At 36.7% G+C, this 27,875-nt stretch overlaps 1 protein-coding gene across 10 annotated transcripts in view; it reads left to right on the top strand.

Annotated features, from left to right (window-relative positions):
- The window catches only part of FAM13B (family with sequence similarity 13 member B), a 66,115-nt gene that overhangs the window by 8,017 nt on the left and 30,223 nt on the right, over window positions 1-27,875 (top strand). For 4 of the 10 annotated variants that reach the window (XM_037061085.1, XM_037061069.1, XM_037061078.1 and 1 more), the window contains exons 2-10: window positions 5,903-6,069; window positions 7,333-7,524; window positions 7,954-8,166; window positions 11,310-11,487; window positions 11,793-11,934; window positions 15,563-15,723; window positions 24,520-24,561; window positions 25,315-25,470; window positions 27,330-27,462. In XM_037061085.1, coding sequence (XP_036916980.1) covers window positions 7,368-7,524; window positions 7,954-8,166; window positions 11,310-11,487; window positions 11,793-11,934; window positions 15,563-15,723; window positions 24,520-24,561; window positions 25,315-25,470; window positions 27,330-27,462 — 1,182 coding nt within the window. In that variant the 5' untranslated portion in view covers window positions 5,903-6,069; window positions 7,333-7,367. The remainder of the gene's footprint in view (window positions 1-5,902; window positions 6,070-7,332; window positions 7,525-7,953; window positions 8,167-11,309; window positions 11,488-11,792; window positions 11,935-15,562; window positions 15,724-24,519; window positions 24,562-25,314; window positions 25,471-27,329; window positions 27,463-27,875) is intronic. The other 6 variants (XM_037061130.1, XM_037061104.1, XM_037061121.1 and 3 more) reach the window with 2 other exon arrangements.

Raw genomic sequence — 27,875 nt, 5'->3', positions numbered from 1 at the left:
AGGGCAAAGTCATCATGAGTCTAATAATAGATTTAAGTGACTTTGTGTTTTCCTGGTCAGATAGCATCTATGAACACTTGACAGATAAGGTTATGTGTTGTTTGAGACATAAGGTCAGCAAACTTTCTGTTTGCTTGGTGTACTGTTGAGGGAGAATCTCAGACAAATGAATGCCTTGTCAGTTTCTCAGGCCAGGAAGGAACCATGGATTTATTTAGCGTATTGGCAGCTTTTGTAGTACCATCCTTATTCAGACAGAATGAAAGAGGTGCCTTTTCCTTGGCTGTGGTGAACTGTTGAAAGCTCACTAATGAAAAGCCGAATGTATGGAGCCAGGGGTGTATTTGTTTTCCTTAAGCTTTGTTTCGCGGACCTAGAGGTAGACGCAGCAGTTGTCTGCAAACTTAAATCTCTGTTCCCACAGTTTACCGTCTTTATTGAGACCTAACTCCCTCTTGGCTTTTTTCTCTTTATACTAAGTGATAGGGATTTTTTTGGGGGGGCGGGGGGGGTAGCAATTTTGAGATAGCTCTTTTAAACTTCCCTCTGTAAATTGTATCCTATTTTGTCAAAAGCATTTTGGACAAAAGTGGTGTTTCTTATTTATTTCTTTGAGTTTGAAGATAGAAGAACCTCTTTATACAAAAACGATAATGTATCTAGAGAGATAGTGCTCTTACCAAAGATTGTCTTATGTGTAAAGACAACTTTTATTAGTGTACTATAGATGTTATTGTTACAGTGTTTTGTAAAATTATTTGCTTTGAAAAGTCTCTAAACTGATGTCTAAAATTTATGTCTTAAGTGCAGCTTTAATCTGTTTTTCTTAGTTATGCTTTATAGAAAAGTATGTATAATTTTTGGATGTGCTAGATAGCACAGAAGGGCCAAACAGGATTGGTTCTTGAAATATAGTTAAAAGACATTTTTTAATTTTTCTTTTGTGGGTGGAAAAGTATCATTCTATAATAAAAAAAAGTTTGATATTAAATAATCTATTAGAGTGATGTGGAACTTTTTTTGCAGTTCTCTTTATTTTTCAACTTATTTGAATTATAATTTATATATGGTAGCATTCACCAATTTAAATTGTTCAGTTCTGTAAACTTTGACAAGTGTATTAAGCAGTGTAACCTCCACTACCGCAATTGGGACATAGAACATTTCTGTCACTCCATAAAGTTCTCAGTGCTTTAATAGTTTTCTCATTAGTGAAATGGATATAATGAGAGTATCTACTCCATAGGATTGCTGTAAAGATTAAATGAGTTAATACATTTAAAGTCCTCAAAATAGTTCCCGACATATTGTAAGAGCTTAGTTAATGCTATCTCCTTTTAGCTATGGTATTGATGTTGGTGTTCTACCGTTTTTAAAAAGTCCCTCACTGCCCTGGCTGGTGTAGCTCAGTGGATTGAGCCCAGGCCTGCGAACCACACGATCGTGGTTCGATTCCCAGTCAGGGCACATGCCTGGGTTGCAGGCCGGTTCCCAGCGGGGGACACATGAGAGGCAACCATACATTGATGTTTCTCTCCTTCTCTCCTTCCCTTCCCTTCTAAAGATAAATAAATAAAATTTAAAATAAAAAGTCCCTCACTAATTGTATTAGGTATTTGAAACTTAGATTCTATGCTATTAAGAAAAGGTATTGCCCTGGCTGGTATAGCTCAGTGGATTTGAGCGCGGGCCTGCGAACCAGAGAATTGCGGTTCGATTCCCAGTCAGGGCACATGCCTGGGTTGCAGGCTGGTTCCCTGCAGGCCAACTCCCAGCAGGGGACGCACAAAAGGCAACCATACATTGATGTTTCTCTCCTCTCTCCTTCCCCTCTAAAGATAAATAAATAAATAAAATCTTAAAAAAAAAAAAGAAAAGGTATTGCTGTCATACATAAATGCAGAAGTTCCTTGAGCCTTGGCAGAATTCAGGTTGATAGCTGATATACGAAGGTACACATTTCTGAATGTATCTGTCAGCCAGCTTTATTGATAATTGGTCTTTAATTGCATTACTTTTATCACTCTTGTTTCATAGTAAAGTATGTGATGTAAAACTCAAGAGTTTTTATTTTGTCAGTACCGCCATGCTAGGCAACTGTCACTTGTACTTAAAATGATTTTCTTGGTGGCTTTTTCTCTGTTTTGATTTATAATAAAATTATGCCTTTGGAAGTTGTTGGTTATTTTGAAAGTATACACACGATATCCTCCTTGTCAAGCCTATTTTTTGAAAAGATTTTATTCACTTATTTATAGAGAGGAGAAGGGAAGGAGAAAGAGAGGAAGAGACATGTCAATGTGTGGTTGCCTCTCATTCGTCCCATACAGGGGACCTGGCCCACAACCCAGGCATGTGTTCTGACTGGGAATCGAACTGGTGACCCTTTGGTTTGCAGGCTGGTGCTCAGTCCACTGAACTGCACCAGCTTGGGCTTTGTGAAGCCTTTTAACTGCTTTTTTTGATGTGTATGTATTTTATTGATCCTGTCAAGACATTTCATCAGATTTCTTTAGGATATTTTTCTGTGGTACCAGCTGCTATTCCCTCCCCCCCCCTTTTAGGGGGAACCGGATATTGTAGTTTAGATGTTTCATTAGTTTTCTGGGGCTATACCATGACAGATTACTACAAATGTGGTGACTCTAATAAAACAGTAGAGGTTTTTCTCTCACAGATTGAGAGGCTAGAAGTCTACAGTCAAGGTGTGGGTGGGGCCATGCTCCTTCCAGAAGTTCTAAGCAAGAATCCTTTCCTCTTTCAGCTTCCGGTGGCTCTCAGTGTTTCTTGTCTTGTGACTGCCTGCTATTTTCTTCCTCTCTCTTCATATGGCCTTCTTACTCGTGGTGTGTGTCTTGTCATTTTATAAGGACACCAGTCATTGGATTTAGGACTCACCCTAAATCTAGGGTGATTTCCTTTTGAGATGCTTAACTAATTACATATGCAAAGATCTTGTTTCCACTTAAGGTCACATAAAATTTGGGGGGACATTGTTCAATTCACTGCATATATGAAGGGAATATTTTCATAATTTAAGCTCTGGAAAGGGGTGGGAAGCAGGACTAAATAATGTCAAAAACTATTTTGCAGTCTGCAGGAATGTTCTTTTGGGCCGCTCCAGTCCAAATGCCCTAGCAGTATGCTCTTAGATAGAGATCTCCAGTGAATAATTGTTGGCTAGTAAGTACCTTTAAACAAGCTGGGAATAAATGACCTAAAATATATATAGATTTTGTGGTCAGTTGAGTGATAAAATGTAAAATTCTGTGACACTTTACAAGTTGTGAAAATTTACTTAGAGTGGTAGTTCAATGATTAAGAGCAAGGACTTTTAAGAGTCAGAATTTAAATTTAGTTCAAACTCTCTGGGTTCAAATTCTGATTCTGATCCTTAGAAGTTGGGATTACTGTGGGTAAATTGGAAAACCTCTATGTAATGTCTCATTAAAATGAGAGTTAAGATAATAATACCTTAGTCCTGGGTAGCTCAGTTGGTTGGAGTATGGTCCTGTACAGCAAAAAGTTGCAGGTTTGATCCCTGGTTGGGCCACTTACCAGAGGCAACTGACTGATGTTTCTCTAAAGTCCATAAATGTATTCTTGGGTGAGGGTTAAATAAATAATAATACCTTATCAATGCAGGTAAAGTACATGAACTGCCTGGCACATAATAACTGCTCATGTAATATTAGCTGCTGTTGTTTTCATTGTCGTTGTCGATGTTCTTAAGGAGAAAAACTCAACAGCTGAAAAATTTATGCCTTTGTGTTCCTAGTAGTCAGGATGAATTTTTACTGATGAATTCATGGATTCCTGCCCCATCATTGCTGTGGGAAAGATGCTTTTCAGATTGTTTAGAGGCTGGGAGTAGTAGACGACACAGGATGAGATAACTGGGTTTTGGTCTCACTAACAAGACCCTAAGTGAGTAGCCATTTTAGTGATATATAGAGAGAGCTTGCCCCTGACAGCCTCAGCCAGTGAGTCTTTCTTTATCATACACCAAGCAAGTCCCCCTTTTCTTTATGTCATGATGGTATGAGACTGAATTTTAATGTTAAGTTCATTAACATCTTGTCCCTTAAGTTAACCTCTCTCAAGGATCTTACGTATAATTGGCCCTCTGTATCTGCATCCTTCGTCCATGGATTTGGCTCAGGGGTGGGTGGAAGGTACCTGGGGGGGGAAAAAGCTTGTTGTTACTGATGTGTGTTATGTAGTTAGGCCTATGATGGTTGGTGCTGAATATGTACAGACTCTTTTTCCTTGTCATTATTCCCTAAACAATATAGTGTAACAACTATATATATAGCATTTACATTATATTACTATAAATAATTCAGAGGTGGTTTAAAGTGTAGGGAGGGTGTGCTTAAGTTATATGCAAATACTGTACTATTTTATATAGGGTATTTGAAAATCTTCAGATTTGGTTTCTGAGGAGGGTCTTATAACCAATCCCCTACAGATACTACAGGAGGAATAATTGTAACTTTGAAGCTATTTTTCAGATGAATAGACTACATGTTTTAGCAGGCATTTTAGGATGTTTTGGAGGTAATCACTACTAAGGGTTTGTTGTGGGATTGTAGTTTTCCTTCCCCTCAGTTTTTAATGTTCCTTCTAGAGGTGTGTGTACTAAGATTTTTTAAAAAACTGCACTGAATGATAATACCCTTCTGCTTTTCTGCTTATCTGAAACCTGAACTTTCTTAAAGCAGAATGTTGCAGTGCAATTTACTGAGCTTACTAAAAGATTTTTAAAATAGATTATGAGAATTCACAGATGATTTAAAAATATTGCTGAACATGCTTTTCCCTTCTCCCTCTCCAGCCTGTTTGCTGGTCTTTTCACTTTATGCAAAGAAAAGAATGGAAAATGATTGTCTGTGTATTATATGTGTGTACTGTAATTTGTTGTATATAATGTATACTTTTTTGCCCAAATTTTTGAGGGAAAAATAAAGATGTGCATTATGCATCGGCAGTACTAATTTTATATCTATATAAATGTCTTTAATTCTTTTATTTATGCTCATGTGTTGAAAAGTATAACTGTAGAAAGCAATAACAATATCCATATGTTCAAAAATAAATGCTAAAATTCCTTTGTAGTACTAAAAACAAATATCTTAATATAAATAAATAAAATATTGAATTAAAAAATTAAAACAAAGAATTTTTTTCCCTGAAGGTTTGGGTGAGAAACGTGGGTGCATATTATATGTGGCAAAATATGGTGTTATCTCATTTAAACTTAATAGATGGGTAGGTATTTATTTCATCTAAGGAAACCTAGGCTTAGGAACATGGAAGTTGTTCAGGGTCACACCTATAGAATGGTGGAGTTGATACTTGAGGGTGTGCCCTTCTGCTTCTCTTAACTGTTCTTTTCCAACATGTATGATTGCCTTTCCAAATCAGAAAGTTCAGACAGCTAGTTCTTGCTAACAAAATATTTGTTGTATCAAAAGAAAAGAATAAAGTACATGAATGAAGTTCCAGTCTTAAAATTATATCTTTTATTCTTTGATCTGAAAATGTTTCTATGTTTTGTTCTGAGTATAGGAGGGTGGAATGGAACTGAGTGGGGTACAAATGATGGGTCCATTGTGGAAAATTCTTTGAATAGTATAATCCCTGAAGGTGTGTACTATCAAAGATTCTCCTGTATGATTCTGTTATTTCTTTTTGTGAGAAAGATGCTTACCCTGATGAGCCATCATTGTTCTAAGGTTTGTGCAAGATTTTGTTTCTAAGTAGGTCATAGATACTTTAGGCAGAAGAATGCCTTTTAGTATAGGCACCTTCCTAAGTGAACCTCACTGCTTATTATTCTGGTCTCTTTTCACAGTTAAAAGATGTGGGAAATTGAAAGAATTGTTTTTTCCCCCTCTAGATTAACTGCTGAAGTACTGATCGAGTTCTGCGTTTCTTCAATGAGGAACTACAGGCTGATCTTCTGTCATAATCTCAAACAGCCATAAATGACAAATGAATGCTTGCTCGGTGAGGGTAGCTGGTGCAGAATCCGTTTTTTAAACTTAGGTGTTTAAGTACTCAAAGGTAAGTTTTCAAAATGGTAATTATCCCATGCTGTATGAATCCACAGAGATTTTGCAGTTTACCTCCTATTACTGATTATTAATTTGAGGTTTCGTAGTCATTAGCTGACTCTAGATGTGCTGAAGAATGGATCTTGCTTATTTAAAACTTACGGCTTTAAATTTATGGCTTTTTGCTGTCCCTAAATTAATGTCTGCTGTTCTTATAAGTTGGGTGGATTTGTTTCCCAGTCATGTTGCAATACTCTCTTAATCCAGTGGGTACATCTATTCTACACGTGGTCCTTATTTTTGTAAAAATTTCAGAATATTGAGCAGATTAATTTTTTTGCTCTGTTATCTTTCTCTTGTAGTGCAAAAGGAGTTGTTTCTCTGACATGTTAAAACTCAGTTTCTGTCATTTTGTTTATTATCAACTTTGGAAAGAGTTTTTCTTTCTTTTAAATATAATTCTTTTCTACATGAAGTTATATGTTTATTTTAGAAAGTGAATTTTGGGGGGGATTGTGTTTTGATATTGGAAACATTGTTTTCTCCCCCTGCTTCTTTACTGATCACAGTTCCTACAAAGTTAAGACAAATGACTTAGTTCTTCTGAACTAGACTGGCTGTGCAGATTTTTTATTTTGAATAATGATGAAACAGGATTGATAAAAGAACATTCTCATAGAAAGTTAATGTTAAGAACTGAAAAATTTTCTTTGTTTATAAAGACATAAAATGGCTGCTCTGTCATGTAGAAAAAAGAACTGGTTAATCTTGTTCATATTAGCCCATTGTTTATAAAGTGATTTTTAGCCTATCACATTGTAAAAGTGATTCTTTCCTATTTGGGTGGTTAATGAATGGAGGGACTAGATGAGCTTCATATAACAGAGTCCAGAAATAATTCAGTTGATTTTTTTCCTGTGTCATTAATGAACTAGGTCAGTCAGTAAAGGTGTTATTGGAGCCAGATTTGCCTCTTAATTTGTCTTTGGGACATTTATGTCCTTTGTTAAGTTTAACGATTAGTTTTGCCATTGTTTTATAAATATGCAAGTGCTAAATGGAGTATTCAGAACTAACCCTACACATTAGAAAATGCTTAGATGATTGTATTGAACTTTATTTGTAGAACCCATTATGAGCATGATGAACTGGAGCGTATTTAATAGATGAGAACACACTGAAGTGTACAACCTTTTTCTTTACTGTATTTAGTCATATTGCCACAGGTTAATCATTATAGTCTTTTTTGTTGTTGTTGTTTTTCATTTGGCAGAAAAGACAGCTTTGATTTCTGGCTGCAAAAAAGATATGAGGAAGAGCTCCTCCCCTTCCTTGAGTAACTGCAACTCCGTTCTTGCTAACAAAATATTTGGAATTCCACTTGATGAGCTGCAGCAGGGAGGACATCCAGACAATGAGGTTCCGTTCATAGTCCGCCACGTTGTGGACTATATTGAGGAACATGGTATACGTTTCCTTCCTTTGAGGGCTAGCCTTTGCTTTAATGAACACAATTATCCTTTTGACCATGGACATTTTTTTTAAAGCATGGAAAATCCAAAATATAGTAAGGAAAAACAATAGAAATTCCTTTTTTTTAATGTTCAGTATATTTTATACTCAGAAATGCCCGGCATAGAGCCTTTTTTAGTGGGTGGGTAATAGGATTCTTTTTAATGGATAATAGGGGGTGGGATAAAATAGAATATCCATCAGGACAGAGTTAGTATGTTTCTAAATGTATAGTTGGAGGTATAATTGGAAGGTGTTTAGCCTGGTCAGGGGAGCCAAGAATGGCTTTCCAAAACTGAGTATTTTAAGTTGATTGGAGAATGAATATATGACCAAGTAATTGAAATTGAAGTTTATTTAATTTTGGCTTGAACTAATGTAGGAGGTCTGGAGCAACAAGGACTTTTTCAAGTCAATGGGAATGCTGAGACAGTGGAGTGGCTTCGGCAGAGATACGACAGTGGAGAAGAAGTGGATTTGGTTAAGGAAGCAGATGTTCCCTCAGCTATTAGTCTTCTTAGGTTTTTCCTCCAAGAACTTCCTGAACCTGTTATCCCTGGCAGTTTGCATATTCACTTGATGCAGCTTTCTCAAGGTAACAAAATTTGACTTTTACCAATCAGTCATTGAACATTAATTTCAGAATCCTTACCTTTTAGAAATCTTGACATGTAAGTGGTAATTGTAGTATAATAGTTCTGAGATTTATTTCTTATGTTCCCATAAATAGTTCTGAGATTACATTTCTTATGTAAAACATAAGCTCTTTGAGGTTCTATGGTCTAGTCAAGGAATGGCAACTTGTTAGATTCCTGTGGTACTGTTTACTTGTTATAACTGATCAAGGCTATAGGGTTCAAAGGAGGAAAGGCAGGAGATAAGAACAAGGAGTAGGAAGGTAGGGAAAGAAGGAACAACAACAACAACAAAAAATGTATATGCAGTGTTGTGTGTGGCAGAGTATCCAATAATAGCCAGTGGGGTTGCTTAGGATATTAGTTATCTCTGGTTTGATAGGACTTCCTAGCAGAAACCAGAACAGTGTTAATTCTAGGTTTAAAATATAACTAAGGCTTGTTCTTGGATACCTGCCTGAAGGAAATAAATATCAAATTGGTCATCTGTCCCCCAGCTAAATAAAGAAAAAATTGCTCTTGTTGGACTAGGTTTTTGGTGGTGATTAAAGTAGTTTCCAGTTGGAGTGGAATCAGTATAGAAGAAAAATCATTTAAAAATCTCCATGATTTCACAACCTTGGCACTGTTGATATTTTTAGACAGTTCTTTATTACAGGGTACTGTCCTGTGAATTGGAGGGTGTTTGTCAGGATCCCTAGCTTCTACTCACTAGATGCCACTAGTACCCCTTTCCCCCAAGTTATGACAGCCAACCATTCCATTGATTTGTCAAATTTTGTCAGCTTCTGGTTTTAGACCGTGATGGTTTGCCCAATTACTTATACATTGTTTTGTTAGAAAGTACAGTTCCCAGTTTTGTAACTGATGCCTGAAAGTATTGCTAGTCAGGGGAAGCTTCTTTGATATGTACATATATTTTTTCTAGGATATAATTTAACTAGGAAGTAGGCTCAAAAGGAAAGAAATTTAAGCAGGTGTGTAATTTATGAATGTGTATGTGTGTGTTTGAAATGCTTCTTTGCCTTATTTGAAGACTTTAGAAGCAGCCTGACAGGTATAAACAGTTTTGTGTAGTAGAAATGTACACAGACAAAAGTAGAGCAACATGGACTGTGTACTCTAAGTAAAAACATTATTGTGCCCTGGCTGGTATAGCTCAGTGGATTGAGCGTGGGCCTGTGAAGCAAAGGGTCGCTGGTTCGATTCCCAGTCAGGGCACATGCCTAGGTTGCAGGCCAGTTCCCAGTGGGGGACACATGAGAGGCAACCACACATTGATATTTCTTTCCCTCTCTCCTTCCCTTCCTCTCTCCCTGAAGATAAATAAATAAAATATTTAAAAAAACATTATTGCCTACAATCCACCACCCCATTAATTAATCAAATACTTTAGTAGTCCAGCATCTTTTTTGGTGATTGTGTACTTACTTTGCTTATTCAGCTAATATTTATTGAATATCTGCTATGTGCTAGGCACTGTTACAGATTCCAGGAATGCAGTTGCAAGCAAAACTGGATGAAAGTGTCTGCTATCATTGGGCTAAAATTCTGAAGGGCATAAGGGGAGATAGAGGGAAAATAAATGGTAAACCAAATAAATATATGGGTATGTTAGATGATAAGTGAAACAAAATTAAAGAGGATTGTATGAATTTGTTAATGTTGCTATAGTTATCATAGTGATAATGTTAATTGCTTGCATGTATTTTTTGAGTTGGTATATGTGGTTTTTCTAAATAATCCTTTTCTGCTAAATGTTCAGGTTAAAAATTTCCATAAATTATAATAAGGGCACGGTGGGTTAGAAAATGTTAATCCAGGGACTGTTCCATCTAACTATAAAATTAGAGTTCCTGATGTATTTGGATGGGGACAGTGGTAATATTACGAAAGAGAGAATTGTTATTGGTTGCATTTTAAATTTTAAGTAAAACTCATGTGACTACTCTTTCCTGATAAGTTTCTTATATGTGTCTTATTTTGCACAGGTAGCCAATATCATGATCATCCCCTGTTATTAAGAATTTTTAACCAAATATTAATTTTAAAATTAATTTTAAGGGCCAGAAGAAAAAGAGTTTTAAAAATTAGATGCATTTTCACTACTGGAGGAATAAATTACTTCATTTTGAGAGTACCTCTGAGGAATTAACCTCTTTTTTTAAAAAAAAATTTATTTATTTTTAGAGGGGAAGGGAAGGAGAGAGGAAGAGAAATATCAATGTATGGTTGCTTCTCATGCATCCCCTGCTGGGAACTGGCCCCTGCCAGGAACTGGCCTGCAACCCAGGCATGTGCCCTGACTGGGAATCGAACCACGATTGTCTGGTTCGCAGGCCCGCGCGCTCAATCCACTGAACTACACCAGCCAGGAGGAATTACCTCTTAAGTGGAGCCCAGGTGGAGCCCTGAAAGTCAGTGGCATTGGTACAGGGCCATTTCCAGTTCATGAAAACTCATTGATATAAACAGAGGATCTAGCTTCTGCTAGTTGAAAATTTACTTGCATGACAATCCAAAACCAGCCTAGAGGAAAAAAATAAGAAGTGAGATTTCTTTTTATTTAGTTGTACTGATATTGCTCAGGTTAATTGTTCATTTTGGGATGTCAGGGGAGAAGAAAGTCTTTCTCACCTTTTTCCTTGTTTTCTCATTCTTTCCAGTGGAAAAGTATCACTGATATTATTAGAAGGTTAAATTGCCTGTCTTTGATCCCTAATACTTGGTGTTGACTGGTATTGGTCAGTGTATTTTGACTTGTTAGAGTTGACACTAATTTGGAAATACAGGTACAGTCATGCAAGAGATAATATGATGAGAATTAAAAAATAAATAAATAGGAGAATTAGGGCCTATGAGTAATAGATGAGGAAAACATCCTCCAGCAATTGAGGGGTTGACAGTTCCTTCTCTCCACCTCTTCTATTGCACTTAATAAGTGAGATGCAAAGCCCAAGGGCATTTGGCCTCTAGTAGAGGAAGTGAAGAGGTTTTGAATTGTTACAATAAAAAAGAGAGTGGGTGGAATTATGTGAACCTGGCAAAATATCTGAGCTTTGCTTTTACTTCATTAAAAAAAACCTGTCATTATGTTTTATAGATTATAATAACGAAGATGAATTTGGAAGAAAGTTGAGGTTCCTCTTGCAACAGCTTCCACCTGTTAATTACAGTTTGTTAAAGTTTCTGTGTAGATTTCTAGCCAATGTAGCATCACATCATGAAGAAATTTGGTCTGCAAACTCTTTGGCTGCTGTCTTTGGTCCAGATGTCTTCCAGTAAGTTTATGAATTTTTGTTTAATTAAATAAAAACTGAATTTATGAAATAGAATTATTTGCTGTCTTCCAAGGATCAGGTTGCTCGATGAACCACTGTTTTTTATAGTAGATCTAGTTTGTTCTAGCATTTTTTGAACTGGATACAAATTAGGCAGGCTTTACAGATAGGAAAACTGGGGCACAGAATGATGACATAAATTGCTCAGATTCAGCGTAAGAGTCATAAAATGGCTTGTTGGTCGTCTTCTAACTTTACCTGTGATTGGTTTTGAAATTTCAGTTCAATTTAACTTTTATTCTTAGCATTTACACAGATGTGGAAGATCTGAAAGAGCAAGAAATAGTGAGTAGGATAATGGCTGGACTTCTGGAAAATTACTATGAGTTTTTTGAAAATGAAGAGGAAGATTTTTCATCTAATGATTTGAGTTCAATTACTGAACAGGTGAGAATATTTTAAATATTCTACTCGGAGAGAGAATTTAAAAAAGAAGGCTTGGCACAAACTTGGTGGAATTTTTAAATTCTAAATTGGAAGAAATTCTTTTGGGTATTATTTTTGAGCATCTACATTCATGTAGTATATGAATGTGATATTTTTCTGAACAACCTCTTGTCCTCAATTAGGGTAATATGAGAAAGGCATTGAAGCCAGAATATATAGTAGAGATTTTGTGGTTTCTTTCTGTTTTTTCTTTGTTAACTTAAGCATTGTTTATTTTGTAAGAATAGTGGGTTTTTGTTTTTGTTTTTATTTTTTGTCTGTACAAAGAAACTGCTAGCATAGCAGAATGTGGGTAGAGGGAAAGATTTAATACAGAGTTCACACAAACTCTTAAATAAACAAAGCTTTATTTTTTTAAAGTTAAAGTAGCAATTCAGTATAGCAGTGCAATTATTGTCATTAATGGGAAACGTCAGGAGAGTAAGTTTAGGTTAGAGTTAATTTTTTAACTCTTATGATTCCTTTTTTTTTAAAACTCTTGTGATTCCTGAATATTAAAATCTATTTTTCAGGATATGATATGTTTTATGTTACTGCTATGCCTTGGTTGATATTGTACAAGTACCTTAGTTACTTTCTCATTTATGAAATGAGAATATTGATACTGAGTAATTGTAATTTATTATAAAGCCACATTAATCCGCACTTAGATTTAGAATTTGTTATTTAATTCTGTGTGGAAGTTTTTCTTTTGCACTTTAGTGAAATGATTTGGCAGTCAAACTTTTATTACAGAGTTATTTACATTTTAGATGTGGGTTGGGGCTGCTACTTGTTTTTAGTAAATAATAATTCACCTGGTTAAAAAATTAAATATACAGTAAAATACTTGCTCTTACCCATATACATTCCCTCCCTTCATTTTTTAAAAAATATTTTATTTATTTATGTATCTTTAGAGGGGAAGGAGAGAGGGAGAGAAACATCAATGTATGGTTGCCTTTCGTGTGTCCCCTGCTGGGAACGGGCCTGCAGGGAACTGGCCTGCAACCCAGGCATGTGCCCTGACTGGGAATCGAACCGCGATCCTCTGGTTCACAGGCCCGTGCTCAATCCACTGAGCTACACCAGCCAGGGCCCTCCCTTCATTTTTTAAAGAAAGATTTTATTTATTTATTTTTAGAGAGAGGGGAAGGGAGGGAGATAGAGAGGGAGAGAAACAACAATGTATGGTTGCCTCTCGCATGCCCCTATCTGGGGATGTGGCCTCAACCCAGGCATGTGCCCTGATTGGGAATCGAACTGGTTACCCTTTGGTTTGCAGCCCAGGCTCAATCCACTGAGCTATACTATCCAGGGCTAATTTAGTCAATTCTTATTGCAGGAAGTTACATTGGGAGGCCTGGGAATTGGGAGGGAGAGAAGAAAAACCCATAGTTCATTGTTCATATTATATCTTAGTGTGTGATTATTGGTAAAAATATTGGAGAATGCCAATTAATTCACACAAATTATCTAATTAAATACAGTGTATTCAGTATAATTGAGTATAAGGCGTCTGTAGTTCTAAGAGCTGTTGACAGTAGACAAACTGATTTTAAAATGTATGATGTAATATATTAAAATAGCAGTACCTCTGAACCAGAAGTTTGTGGACTGAATAAAATATTCATGTATTCAGAGTTTATATAGCTGCCTTTAAAATTTTTCAAAAATAGTCCATTATTGTGTCCAAACCCTCGTTATTCAACCATAATACTTCCCATTTTGTACTTGCAAAAAAATGGTATTTTCATGTCAGTTCTTTTCTTATTTGGGTCACCAAGTACATTCCTTACTTTCACTAATTAAGATCATAGATGGAAACAGAGGATAATTTTTCAGTTGCTCCAGTTTAAACACTGATCTATTATTTGGAAATTTCACCCTTGTATATAAATCTTCTCAGTTAATAACCACTTAGGCTGATGATTTTCAGTTTTTTTATCATTATTATATATGGTAAGTGGTAGATGAGGGATGGTATTTACAAGCACAACAAATTCAGGAGAATCTGCATCATATGCTTTGTGTATAAAGTAAATGCTTCACAAATAGAGGTCATTAACTCTTGTTAATAATGAGTTTTTAGTGACCATGGTACACCAGTGGTTGAGAGCTCCTGCTTTAGGTAGTTTGGATGACAGATAAGCTTCTTCATTCCTACAAAGAGTGATGTTACTTGTAGAAACTAGGATCTATGCTATACAGAGATAAGATAATTACAGTTACAATGATAAATATTACTGGTGTTATTCTCTTATGTATACACACTGCTGGAGAGTTTACATACATTTAATCCTTTTAATTAGATCTTAAGGTAGGTAGATAGCACCTCCATTTTATACATAGGCTGTGGGAAGTTAAATAAGTTGACAGAGACAGTTAAGAGCACACAGAGATATGAACATAAATCTTTCCCCTACAAAGCTTGGCTTTTAACTACATACTGTGTTATGCTTGAAAGCAGGCAGTCTGTCTTTACTGATTAGGATAGCAATGTGGTAGAATATTGTAGTGTAATATCCTTTCTCCTTTTACTTTCTGAGAATATTCTAGTGACTCTATTTGTCTCTCAGGAAGAACACCAGTTATCTGTAGTGGTGAATTTATTCTAGGTATTTTGAGTGTATGTGACTAAAGTGGATGAAAGTATACTTTTACTACTTGGTGTTTATAACTAGCATTACCTTTCTAAATTTTAATCTGTTGTATTTTTTTCCATTACTGTTTAGCCCCCTTATTCTGCCCTCCCCTCTGCCGGCACCACACTGTTGTCCATGTCCATGAGTCCTTTTTCTTTTCTTCTTGTTCCCTCCACCCCAGGACTAGTGTTAGTTTATAAAAGATGTCAAGATCATCTATGGGTAGTTTTTTCTTTGGGATATCTTAAAATTTCTCATTTGAAAATGTTTTGTTAATTTTTTTCTGTAATATTCCAGTGTCTTTTTATTAGTGTGATAATATATTTGGGTAGTTGATAATGGAAGATATCTTACAGCCCCTGACAGAAAGAGAATTATAACCTTGAGTTGGGTTTAATGGTCATGTGTCTTCCCTTCATTGTAGCATCCAGTCTCTTCATGAAGAATTTCAATCTGAATCATTTAGAAGTTAGCTGAAGTTTTCTAAACATAGTTAACACTTTTAAGGCAAAATTTCTGTGCCCTCCCCCTCTCCCATACTTACTCTGTATTAAAATCACTTGTTTAATGCGTCTGGAAATTAGATCAATTAGAAGTTTTTGTAACTATTAGATTTATAAAACTAATTGATTACGAAATGAAGATTTCTTTATGTTAGCTAACTGCAATATGCAAGCTTTTTCAAAAAATTTACCTTCTTATGCATGTTTCTAGGGATATACTAATAATGTAATTAATCATTAACTTTAAATGGTCTGTATATCTGGTTTGCAGTTTTGTTCTACTGTGGAAAAGGTTGCAATTACTTGTTCCATAACAGAAATTGGTCCTAGGAAATGAAGTAAAAAATGAGTTGTGTTTAAAATTTTCTCAGAATAGTATATCTTTAATAATGTTAGTTAGTAGTTTCATAAAGTTTTAATTCTTAGTTTCCTTTTACATAGGTTAATGAACTTTCTGAGGAAGAAGAGGAAGATGAAAAATTGGAGCATATAGAAGAACTTCCAGAAGAGGGGGCAGAAAAATCAAATGATATGCCAGAGGTGGTACAATTAAGGATGACTGAAAGCATCCTGGAACCAAATAGTGTTACGGCATCAACAAGGTAGTATTTCAGTTAAAAGAACTTTTGGCTTTTCAGCATGTCATTCTAGATGTAGAGTCATTTAAGCACGAAATCAAACAAATTGTAACAGTATGTGAAAGATTGGTTTATGTATAAGAAAGAGCAACAAGAAAAATTTAGAGAAGCAGTATTGCTAAGAAAATTTGTTACAGAGTATATCACCTTTCTTTAAAAATATGACCTCTTCTATATATTTTTTAAAGTTTGTATTATCTGTATGTTAGTTGGGTTGGGTAGCGTTTCAGAACATTTGGAAGTAGAATTGCTTGAGAAATTTTTTTAGTGGCATTGTTTTACATTTTTAAAAATATCTTTAATATCCAGCTTAATGATAGCTGGATTTTTCACATTTTCTTCTGCATTTAATTTGTTGACTTTTTTTGTTGTTAAAATATTTGAAGAAAATCTGGCATCACTCTAGTATGTAGTTGGAAAAAAAAGAGGAGAATTTTTGTAGCCTTTTTGGATAATTGTGGATATTTTTATTTGACAGTATACCAAAACTAGATTAGTGGTAGTTTCTTAAAGGTTATTTGTGATGTGGAACTGGAAATCATATCTGAATTTTTCATACTGTAATCCATTGGTCTGTCTCGCACTTTGAGAGAATCTTTACCCATACTTGATTTTGTGACATTGTTTACTGGTCATTTGGAAAAACTGCTTCACTGACTTACTATCTTCCAAATGATGCTATATCGAAAATTCATGTTCTTCAAGTCACTGCTAATTATATATAAAAAAATCTTTACCTTGATGGTGTGGCTCAGTGGATTGAGTGCTGGGCTGTGAACCAAAGGGTCGCTGGTTCATATGATAGAGAGTACGTGTTTTCCACAGTTTTGATTTTTGCTTGAAAACTTGAATTTTATCCATACCGTCAGTTGTTTTTCTTGAACTGAGAATCTTGCTCATTTTTGAGAAAATGTCTGCCAGGTATTTAAGTTGGAATAACGATAGTTTATCAGTCTTTCTTTCAAGTAAAAATGGTGTTCCATGATAAGTTTAGCTCTCACCTCAAACAAACAGGCATTGTATTAAGCTATGCAGCCTAGATGCTTAGAGTATACTTCCCATTTTGTCACATTAAATATTAAAAAGAAATGTAATCAAGGGCTGAAATAAAATAATACTTTTTACTGTTTCTTCATCAAGGACTGGCCTTCTTTTTAAAAAAGTTGCAATTGGGTGGTAATAAAGACAGCAGTCACCATGGGACTTTTTGGTATAGCTTGCCTGATTTTATACTAAGACCCCAAACAGTTTTTTCTACCATTGAATTAGCATCATCATGCCAATGTATTGGAAGAAACCTGTGTTCTCTATATTTGATCTATTGGTTCTCAGACCACCCTTTGAGAACCAGTGGTTTAAATATTTTTTAAAAAATATATTTTATTGATTATGCTATTAACAGTTCTATTTCCCTCCCTTCATTTCCCTCTACCCTGCACACCCCTCCCCCACCATTCCCCCATCCCCCCTTTCGTTTATGTCCATGTGTCACAAGTTCTTTAGATTCTATATTTCCCATAATATTCTTGCCCTCCCCCCATCTATTTTCTACCTACCATCCTTGCTACTTATTCTCTGTACCTTCTCTCCCCTTCTCCTCCTCCCACTCCCCTGTTGCTAACCCTCCGTGTGGTCTCCTTTTCTGTGATTCCACTCCTGATCTAGCTGACTTCTTAGTTTGCTTTTGTTTAGGTGTGGTTGTTAATAACTGTGAGTTTGCTGTCCTTTCACTATTCATATTTTTATCTTCTTTTTCTTAGATAAGTCCCTTTAGCATTTCATATAACAAGGGCTTGGTGATGATGAACTCCTTGAATTTGACCTTATCTGAGAAGCACTCTATCTGCCCTTCCATTCTAAATGAAAGCTTTGCTGGATAGAGCAATCTTAGCTGTAGGTCTTTGAATTTCCTGACTTGGAATACTTCTTTCCAGCCCCTTCTTGCCTGTAAGGTCTCTCTTGAGAAATCAGCTGACAGTCTGATGGGAGCTCCTTTGTAGGTGACTGTCTCCTTATCTCTTGCTGCTTCTAGGACTCTCTCCTTCATTTTCATCTTGGCTAATGTAATGATGTTGTGCCTTGGTGTGTTCCTCCTTGGGTTCAACTTCTTTGGGACTCTCTGAGCTTCCTGGGTTTCCTAGAAGTGTATTTCCTTTGCCAGACTGGGGAAGTTCTCCTTTATTATTTGTTCCAGTAAGTTTTCCACTCATGGCTGTTTCTCTCCCCCTTCTGGTAACCCTATAATTCGGATGTTGGAACGTTTAAAGATGTCCTAGAGGTTCCTAAGCCTCTCCTCATTTTTTTGAATTCTTGTTTCTTCCTTCTTTTCTGTTTGGTCATTTTTTTCTTTCTTCTGGTCCACTCCCTTGATTTGAGCCCCAGTTTCCTTTCCATCACTATTGTTTTCCTGTGCATTTCTCCTCATTTCCATTAGTTTAGCCTTTATTTGTTCCTCTAATTTGTGACAAAAATCAACCAATTCTGTGAGCATCCTGATCACCAGTGTTTTGAAATGTGCATCTGAAAGGCTGGCTATCTTTTGGTCGCTTAGAAGTTTTGGCTCTGGGGCTTTGAGCTGTTCTTGAGCTGTAATGTTTTGATTTGTTCGCGCCTGTTATGTATGAGATGTGAAGCCTTAGGTGTTCACCAGGGCAGGGCAACCCACTTTGCTGGGTTGTGATGCTGTATGTGGGGCGGGGTCAGAGAGGGGCAATGGCGCCTCTTGTTACACATTTTCTCTCTCAGATTTTGGTCCCCTCTGCTGCTTCCTACAAGCAAACCTCGCTCCCCTGGTGCCGGCTCCCAGTTGTGTGGGCCTGTGCACCCTCCAGGACCCTGTGGGTCTCTCCAACAAACTCTGAGCCTGGGAGCCTCTCCTGGCACCTCAACCCCAAAAGTTTTTCCAGTTGGTGCTTTCAGGCTCTAATTCCTGTTGCTGGAGCCCTAGCCTGTGTGGTCTGTCTCACTGCTCGCTCCTTCCCTTGGCTTATCTGTGCACGAATGTGTGACTGCGGTCAGCCAGCCACCTTGTGCCCCCACTGGGTCTGCCTGCTGCCACCCCACACCTGGGATCCGCCAACTGCTGCCCGTGCTTCTGGGTCGGTCAGGCGGCTTTTGCCTGCCCGACTCCGCTCCACCAGCTGCTGACTCTGCCCCTCTTACCGGTCTGGCTGAATGGTTTGTTGCTGTTGGACTTCTATACAGTTCAATTTTCTGTGTTTTAGCTACTACAACTTTATTTTCTTTAAACTTGGTTGTGTGAGGAGGCATAGTGTTTCCACCTGTGCCTCCATCTTGGCCGGAAGTCCTGGTTTAAATATTTTTGTATGAGCTATATTGATTGGTCCAATTTAGGCATCTATTATTTTTATATTATATATTATTTGCCATTAGCCATATTTTCTTAAGATTTGAGCTGAGTTCCATTTGAAAAAATAATGGGGTTTAGGGTATGGATACCCTAGGGTACATAAAAAGCAGGAATTTTAATTACTTTTGAGCCCCAATCTTATTTATGAAGTCCATGGAAATCTCAAGATTGTTTCTTAAGTGCTTTGTATCTTCAGATGAAAAAATGTTGCTTTATATTTATATATTCATCTGTAATTTAGCTTTGCTATTTAAATATATACAGATTTAAGGGGAATCTTTATCTTTACAAAATGTAAAGACATCGGAGAGTTCTGAAACAGTTCTTGTTTCCTCTATGCTTCATAATCTTTTTTTGTAGTCTATATTAGAAAGATTTATTTTAGCTTGAGGTTTAGGTGATATTAATATATACTTATGCTTACAGAAACAGACGTTAAAAAAACCAAAACAAAACAGGTAAATGGCATTATAAATTTCATTTAAGTTGTGCTTTTAATGTCTTACTAAACTTGGGATTTAGAAAGAATGATAAGTTTGATATTTTCTTGTTAGTCTGTTGATGCTAGAGCTTCAGTTTTGTGAGTTCATTGGTTCTGCTGGTTCAGTTTTAAGTGTGATGCAGAAAAGGGTATAGTGGTTGAGGAAGAGGTCTTACTTAGTTCAGGGTTTTGAGATTGATCTTAACTTCATTCTGTGGATGCTTCATTATTGAAGAAATACGTCTTCAGCTGACTACAGCGGCATAAGAAATATAGTACAGTAGTCACCTCTTATCCGCAGTTTTGCTCTCCATGGTTTCTGTGGTCAGAAAATAATTCCTCAACCATCAGCATACCTCCTCCTAATGTCCAGCCATTGACATTGTCATGGCCCTGTGATCCAGGATCAGCTGAAGCAGATGATCCTTCTCTTGACATATCTTTAGAAGGTCAGTAGTAGTAGCCTAATACTATGTCATGATGCCTACATCATCTTACTTCATCTCATCATGTATGCATTTTATCATCTTGCATTATCACAAGAAGACAGGTGAGTACAGTACAATAAGATATTTTGAGAGAGACCACATTTACATAACTTTTATTATAGTATGTTGTTATACTTCTTCCATTGTATTATTTTTTGTTGTAATCTCACTGTGCCTGATTTATAAGTTGAACTTTATCATAGGCATGTATTTAGAGGAGAAACATAGTATTGGCTTGGCCAAAAAGTTTTTTTAGTTTTTTCCATACAGTGGCTCTAGTAGTGCTTGGTTTTCTTTAATTCCATTAAAAAAAATTGTTAGATTATATTGTGGCAGATGTCACATCAGCATGCATTTAAAAAGAAACTTACCAAAATTTGGTGAATTTTTGTGCAGCCATTTAAATATTGAAGATGGAAGAAGATATGCAACATTTTCATCCTAGTATGTTTTTATTATTTCAAGAAAGGTAAAAATGCAACTGCAGTGCAAAACAAAAGACTTGTGCAGTGTATGAAGAAGCTGCTGTGACTGATCAAATGTGTCAGAAGTAGTTTGTAAAGTTTCCTGGTACTCTTGATGTTTTGGCCAAGTAATTCTTTGCTGTGGGGCTGTCGTATGCACTGGAGGGTGTTTAGCACCACCCACTAGTAGCCAGTAGCAGGGATAGCTGACATACTCAAAACATCCAAGTCAATAAAGTTGTTGGTGAAAATGAAAAATGTATCTCTTATTTTATGGAAGAAACTAAATTAACTTTTTTCAGCTCTCAAGGACACTGTCAGGTTCTGACTACATGGCTTTCCCATGGACCTCTCACAGTTCACATCTCTTCAACAAAGAGCGACAGCTTTCTTTTAAGGGCTTACCTGATTAGGTCAAGCCCACCTAGTATAATGTTCACTTGATTACCTTACAGTTAAATGATTCGGGACACTAATTACATCTGTGAAATTCTCTCTCTCTTTTTTCATTCAAGTACATTTGTCTCCATTTTCACCCCACCACTTCCTGCCCCCATGCCCCCCTCATCTCTGCCTCCTACCCTTGAACATACCCTCTTGGCTCTGTCCAAGTGTCTTCGTACATGTTCCTTGATGTGCCTCCCCCCCATTATCCGCTTTTATCCCTCTCCCTCCTCCTTTCTGATTACTGTCAGATTATTCTTTATTTCAATATTTTTGGTTGTATTTTGCTTGCTTATTTGTTTTGTTGATTAGGTTCCACTTACAGCTGGGATCATATGGTATTTATCTTTCACCACCTGGCTTGTTTCAATTAGCATAATGCTCTCCAGGTACATCCATCCCGTTGCAAAGGATGGAAGAGCTCCTTTCTTTCTGCTGCATAGTATTCCAAGCTTTCCCACTAAGATCAGGAACAAGACAAGGATGTCAGCTTTCACCACTTCTATTCAATATAGTATTGGAAGTCCTAGCCACAGCGATCAGACAAGAAAGAGAAATAAAAGGCATCCAAATTGGAAAGGAGGCAGTAAAACTGTCAATGTTTGCAGGTGATATGGTACATATCAACCTTATAGACTCTACCCATAAACTACTCGACCTAATAAGTGAATTTGGCAAAACAGTAGGGTTCAAAGTCAGTATTCAGAAATTAAAGACACTTTTGTATACCAACAACAAAAGATCAGAATCAGAAATCAAGAAAAAATTCCATTTGCTATAGCAACAAGAAAAATTAGGTACCTAGGAATAAGCCTTACCAAGGAGGTGAAAGACCTGTACTCAGAAAACTACACAACACTGAGGAAAGAAATTAAGGAAGACACAAATATATGGGAAGCATATGCCGTGTTCATGGATGGGAAGAATGAACATCATCACAGTGTCCATATTACCCAAAGCAATTTATAGATTCAATGCAATCCCTATTAAAATACCAATGACGTATTTCACAGAAATAGAACAAACATTTCAAAAGTATATATGGAACCGTAAATGACCCCGGATAGCTGCAGCTGTTTTGAGAAAGAAGAACAAAATAGGAGGGATCACAATACAGGGATATTAAATAAACTTTTTGGCCAACCCAATGCATGTAGGGTTTGGTACTATCTGCAGCTTCAGGGTTCCACTGGAGGTCTTGGACTGTTCTCCATGGATGAGGGGGAATTAATATAGCAACTTTTTCGTTTTCTTTCATCCATGAAATTAGGTTGTTTGTAGAATATTTCAGTTGACAGATTTCTTTCAATTCATATTTTCAGTAGCTAGGTTTTACTTAGGAGTATAAAGAAGTACTTGGGTATCAGAAGTGTTGTCTGGGAAGAAGTAGAATTTATGCTTTGAGTTATAAGAATGTTTTATATTAAAGTAAAAGGTTTTTTTTTTTGTTTTTTGGGTTTTTTTTTTTGCCCTGGCTGGTGTAGCTCAGTGGATTGAGTGCGGGCCTACGAACCAAAAGATTACAGTTCGATTCCCAAATGGAACCAAATGATTGTGGTTCCATTCCCAGTCAGGGCACATGCCTGGGTTGCAGGCCAGTTCCCAGTGGGGGACGCATGAGAGGCAACCATACATTGGTATTTCTCTCCCTCTCTCTTTTTCTTCCCCTCTAAAGATAAATAAATACAATTTTTAAAAAAAGAAAAGTGAAGTGCAAAAAAAAAAGATTTTTTAGAGCATCAGAGCATAGTAGATATTAATAGGTTCTCTCCCTCCCTTGCCTGGCTTTATAAATGAAGCATTTTTTTTTCTTTTATTTAAGATTTTATTTATTTATTTATCTTTACAGGGGAAGGAGAGGGAGAGAAACATCAATGTATGGTTGCCTTTCGTGCGTCCCCTGCTGGGAGTTGGCCTGCAGGGAACCCACCTTCAACCCAGGCATGTGGCCTGACTGGGAATCGAACCGTGATCCTCTGGTTCACAGGCCCGCACTCAATCCACTGAGCTATATCAGCCAGGACTTATAAATGAAGCATTTTATATTTTAAAGACTTACAGTTGTTCTAACTTATTTTTTAAAGATTTTATTTATTTATCTTTAGAGGGGAAGGGAAGGAGAGAGGGAGAGAAAGATCAATGTATGGTTGCCTCTTGTGCGTCCCCTGCTGGGAGTTGGCCTGCAACCCAGGCACGTTCCCCTAGGCATGTTCCATTCCATTGTGAATGGAACCACAGTCATTTGGTTCGCAAGCCCTCACTCAGTCCACTGAGCCACACCAGCCACGGCTTGCTTTAGAATTTTTTTGGAAAATATTTATTTATTTTTATAGAGAGGGGAAAGGAGGGAGAAAACCATCCCTGTGTGAGAGAAACATTGATGGGCCCACCCCTCATGTACCCCCAACAGGGGACCTGTTCTGAAACCCATGTGCCCTGCCTGGGAATTGAACCTGCTACCTTTATGTTTGCAGGATGATGCCCAACCCACTGAGCCACACAATCAAGAGTGTTTTAGAATTTTTTATGAAGAGAATTTATCTCATAGTGGGTGCTCTTCTATGTCTGGTTTCTTTTATTTGGCTTTTTTAATTTTTATTTTTGAGATTCTTGTTGTTGAATGTATCAATCAATTGTTTATGCCTTCTATTTAAAAATGCTGAGTGTATTTTGCTGTAGGGATATCCCATACTTTGTATATCCATTCATCTGTGTGGGTTGATTAGTTTCTATTATGAATAAACCTATTGTGCTTGTAGAAGTCTTCCTATGGACTTAATGCTTTCATTTCTCTTGAGTAAACACTTAAAAGTACAATTGCTGGGTCATTTAGTAAGTTTTAGAAAAACTGGCCAAACTGGTTTCCACAGTGATTGGGACATTTTGCATCCTCACTAGGACTACATGAAAGTCCTAGTTAGTTGTTTCTCATCCTCACCAGCATTTTAATTTTAAACAGCTTTTGGTTTAAGCTCACATCTCATTGTGGGCTTAGGTTGTACTTTTGATAACTGTGACAAAAATTAAGCTATTATATATAGTTTTGTAAGTATCAGTAGAAAATGTGCAAAATTTGCTAGGGAAAGTCTGTTACTGGCGCAGCTATTGACATGGTCTGAATTTTAGCATGCATTTTGACTTTTCTTTTTGTAGCTTGAGAGAGCATCCTCTGAGTATTAGTATATGCTGTTTCTTCTGCCATGGAGTGTAGGGCCAGCATTGAGACTGTTATACCATCCTAGATGGCGTGCTTTTGTTGCCCCTGTAGTCAATTTTTTTTCCTTTTAAGACTTGGGATAGGACAGTGTTTCTCCAAGTGAACCTCAGATGAAGTAGTGGCTAAGTGGACACACACAGTGTGTTTTGTCTTACTCTGCTAGAGATGAACATAATAAACTGACTGTATGCTCTTCTGGTTGTGTCAAGGTAGTACAAATGTGGCAGTTTTCAGCACATTTTGTAGTCACTGCATATTTAAGAATTCTATAGCTAATTTCTTTCTTTGGTTTACAGTGCCCATGTATCTCCCAGCAGCATCTTACCAGCCTCTGCAGAGTAAGTACCATACCTATAAAGACAATTTAAAAATTTTAAAAATACTGCTAAATTGTAGAAATGAAAACCATGTATTGTACTTACTTTAGAGGAAAGACTGTACATAGCACAGTGAAACTGGTTAGTATTTTATGTCCTGCAGTAGGAACAAATGAAGGCACTCATTGCACTAATATACAAAGTAAAGATGAACTTTCTTTAGTGATTTTTTTTATCTTTTGGAAAGGTTGAAAACTGTCAGAGCTTTTTATTATTTTCTTTAAGAAGTAGACTCTGTAGAAAATATGAACAGTACGTTTATAGTTTGTTTCTTTTATTTAGCTGAGTCTTGGTAAATTATTTAACTTTACAAACAGCTTTGAAAAGTCTGTTTAAGGGCTGAGAATACAAGAAAGAAAACTGTACTTGAACAAGAGTTAAATAAAAATTAAAAAGAATTATACATGAAAAGTCTGTTTAAGGGGCTATCTATACAGCAGGCAGGATGAATTATGGGCATAACTGGTCCTTCCTGCCTCAGTAGTAATAGTGACATTATGGTTGATTTGTATAATATTTACTTGGGCAAATTTCATTTTAAAATTTAAACAAATATTGTGTATTCCTTTTATGTATTTAATTTTGCATCTAGCTTACCCTTTTAAATACCATAGTAATTTATTTTACTGGTCATAGGTTTTAACATTTGGATTTATGTGAACTAATACCCAGTTAGGGTGACCGCTTCTGACTAAAATGTTTCTGTTTTTGTAGCATTTTAGAAAGAACAATTAGAGCAGCTGTAGAACAGCACCTTTTTGATCTGCAGAGCAGCATAGATCATGATCTTAAGAATCTCCCACAACAAAGTCTGGTGTGTAATAATGAGACAGGAAGTATGCATTGTGACGGGGAAGGATCTAATAACCAGTAAGAAACTTTTGAAACATTTTACTGTTACTACAAATGACAAAGTTATTTTGTCATTTTTAAAAAATCATATTTTTACTTAAATAACGGGGTCTCACTTCGGGGTTTCTGGAAGTCACTGTGGAAAGTGACGTTTCATGTACTTGTATATAAATTGCAAACACGTAACATCGAAAATCTCATACATTGTTCATTAAACCCCAGTATACCAGATAAAGTAGTTAGCTTACCTTTACAGACTAACATATGGTCACACTAGGAGAGACAAGCAGAGGTCTAGACAGATAGGTTACACGGACAGGAGACTGACATCACTGATCAGTGAAGAAATGGTGAGCAGAGTCATCCTTTGTGATTTAAATTGTTATTCCTGACACCAGCCTCTGCCCTCCCTACGCACTTAAAAAAAAATATTTTATTTATTTATCTTTAGAGGGGAAGAGAAGGAGAAAGGGAGAGAAACATCAATGTATGGTTGCCTCTCATGCATCCCCTGCTGGGAACCAGCCTGTAACCCAGGCATGTGCCCTGACTAGGAGTCAGCCAAGATCCTTTGGTTTGCAGGCCTGCACTCAATCCACTGAGCTACACCAGCCAGGGCCCTACATACTTTTTTTAGGGTAGCTGTTAATTGTTGAATTTGTATAAGTTTAAAGTAACTCTTTGTACTGAGTGGTGTGATGTTACTCCATTCTTAATGTGACTTGTTACCTTCAAATGAATCGAAGCCTCTTACTGTGTTATTTCCTCTTACCTCAGCTGTGCACTTTAGGATTTATATAGGTGCCTTCCTCCGAGACTACATGTAGTGATTTCATAATTCTTATCAGTCTTTTTTGGGTGGGACAGATGAGAAAGATGTACCCAAATTTGGAGGATTCATAGGAAAGTTAAAAAATAGATGATTGTGTAGAGAGATTTTGTTTTTAAAGAAATAATTTTTTAAAAGGCCAACTATATCTTAGTACACTAGAATAGCTATTAAATATGAAGTGAAAGAAAAATTAATGGATATGAAAACCAATGGTTGGAATATGTTTATTACAGGAATAGCACATTGTACAACTGCTGGTGTGTCATGTAGTTTGCATGGATGGCATCACCAGCCTGTGCAACTCTGCAGTGGCCCTAGTTCGTGTGCCTTCAAGGCATGATTAGAACTGATAGAGGTGGTTGTATAGGAAGTATGTGGGTTGATTATTAAGGAAAAAAGCAGTAGATAAAAAAGTTGAGAAAAGTGGGACAATGTTTCAAAGGATATGATATAAGCAGATTCCTTGGAGTTTGCCCTTAGCTTAGCTAAAGATCCTGAAAACCTATGTTCATGCCCAGACAATGCTTTCATTTTTACCACTGGGGACAGTATTCTTATTTTTACTTCTTATATTCTCTCAGCAGTGGTATTATCTTTGTCAGTAAAGACCTGCAGTGTTTTGCATGTTGCAAATTATGTAAGATGGGAAGTCAGCAATAGGAAGCTATTCCCATTGTACTTGAGAAGACGTTGGATTCTATATGGTGTCTAATGCTAGGCTTGTGTTTTAATCAAATAAATATGTCATTATTACGATTGAAGGTGTGATTTTTAAGGGAAATAGTATTTTGGCACATAAATTACTTGTAAGCCCATTCATTTGCTTTTGAAAATTTTACAAGGTAAATTCCTTACAGTATGCCATGGAGAGACAAAAATAGTGCATTTAATAATAGAACTGGGCAGGATAAAGAAAGTATGGATTTTTATGACAAGACACATTTTCTTTAATAAGTGAAAGTTTCAGATCATTGTTATTATTTATTTTAAAGGTGTTACATACCCAACATTTGGCCTGATCTGATTTTTTAATCGTCATTACTAGGGTTGATATTGCTGATGATATTATTAATACCAGTGAAAGTAACAGAGGCTGTTCAGAACCTGTCCCTGGCACTAATTTGGACAGTGAAGTTATGCAGCAAGATTTTATATTTGAGGATGAAGAAGATAACCAGGTAAGAAATGCAAAGACTTAAAAAAACTCTCTGTTAGGTGTGGTAGACATACACCTCGGGGTGCTTCATGTGTTCCTTTGACCAAAAGCCTATAGTTTACCATCTTTGCTAATGTATTTATGTTGATTCTAAGTCTCAAGAATATACATTTTCTCAGTAGAGGTCAGAGACTGGTTTCCGGGTGTGTGGGCTTGTGAACCCTCCAGGACACTGTGGGTCTCTCCAACGAACTCTCCTGGCACCTCGACCCCAAAAGTTTTTCCAGTTGTTGCTTTCAGGCTCTAATTCCCATCGCTGGGGCCCTAGCCTGTGCGGTCTGTTTCACTGTTCTTTCCTTCGCTTGGTTTATCTGCGCTCGGATGTGTGACTGCGGTCAACCAGTTGTCCTGTACCCTCACTGGGTCCACCTGTTG

The sequence above is a fragment of the Sturnira hondurensis genome, unplaced genomic scaffold (assembly GCF_014824575.4).
Source record: "Sturnira hondurensis isolate 20B ecotype Veracruz unplaced genomic scaffold, ASM1482457v3 Scaffold0001120, whole genome shotgun sequence".
Lineage (NCBI taxonomy): Eukaryota > Metazoa > Chordata > Mammalia > Chiroptera > Phyllostomidae > Sturnira > Sturnira hondurensis.
Note: the sequence above shows the minus strand (reverse complement) of the source record. Positions and strands in the feature narration are given on the sequence as shown.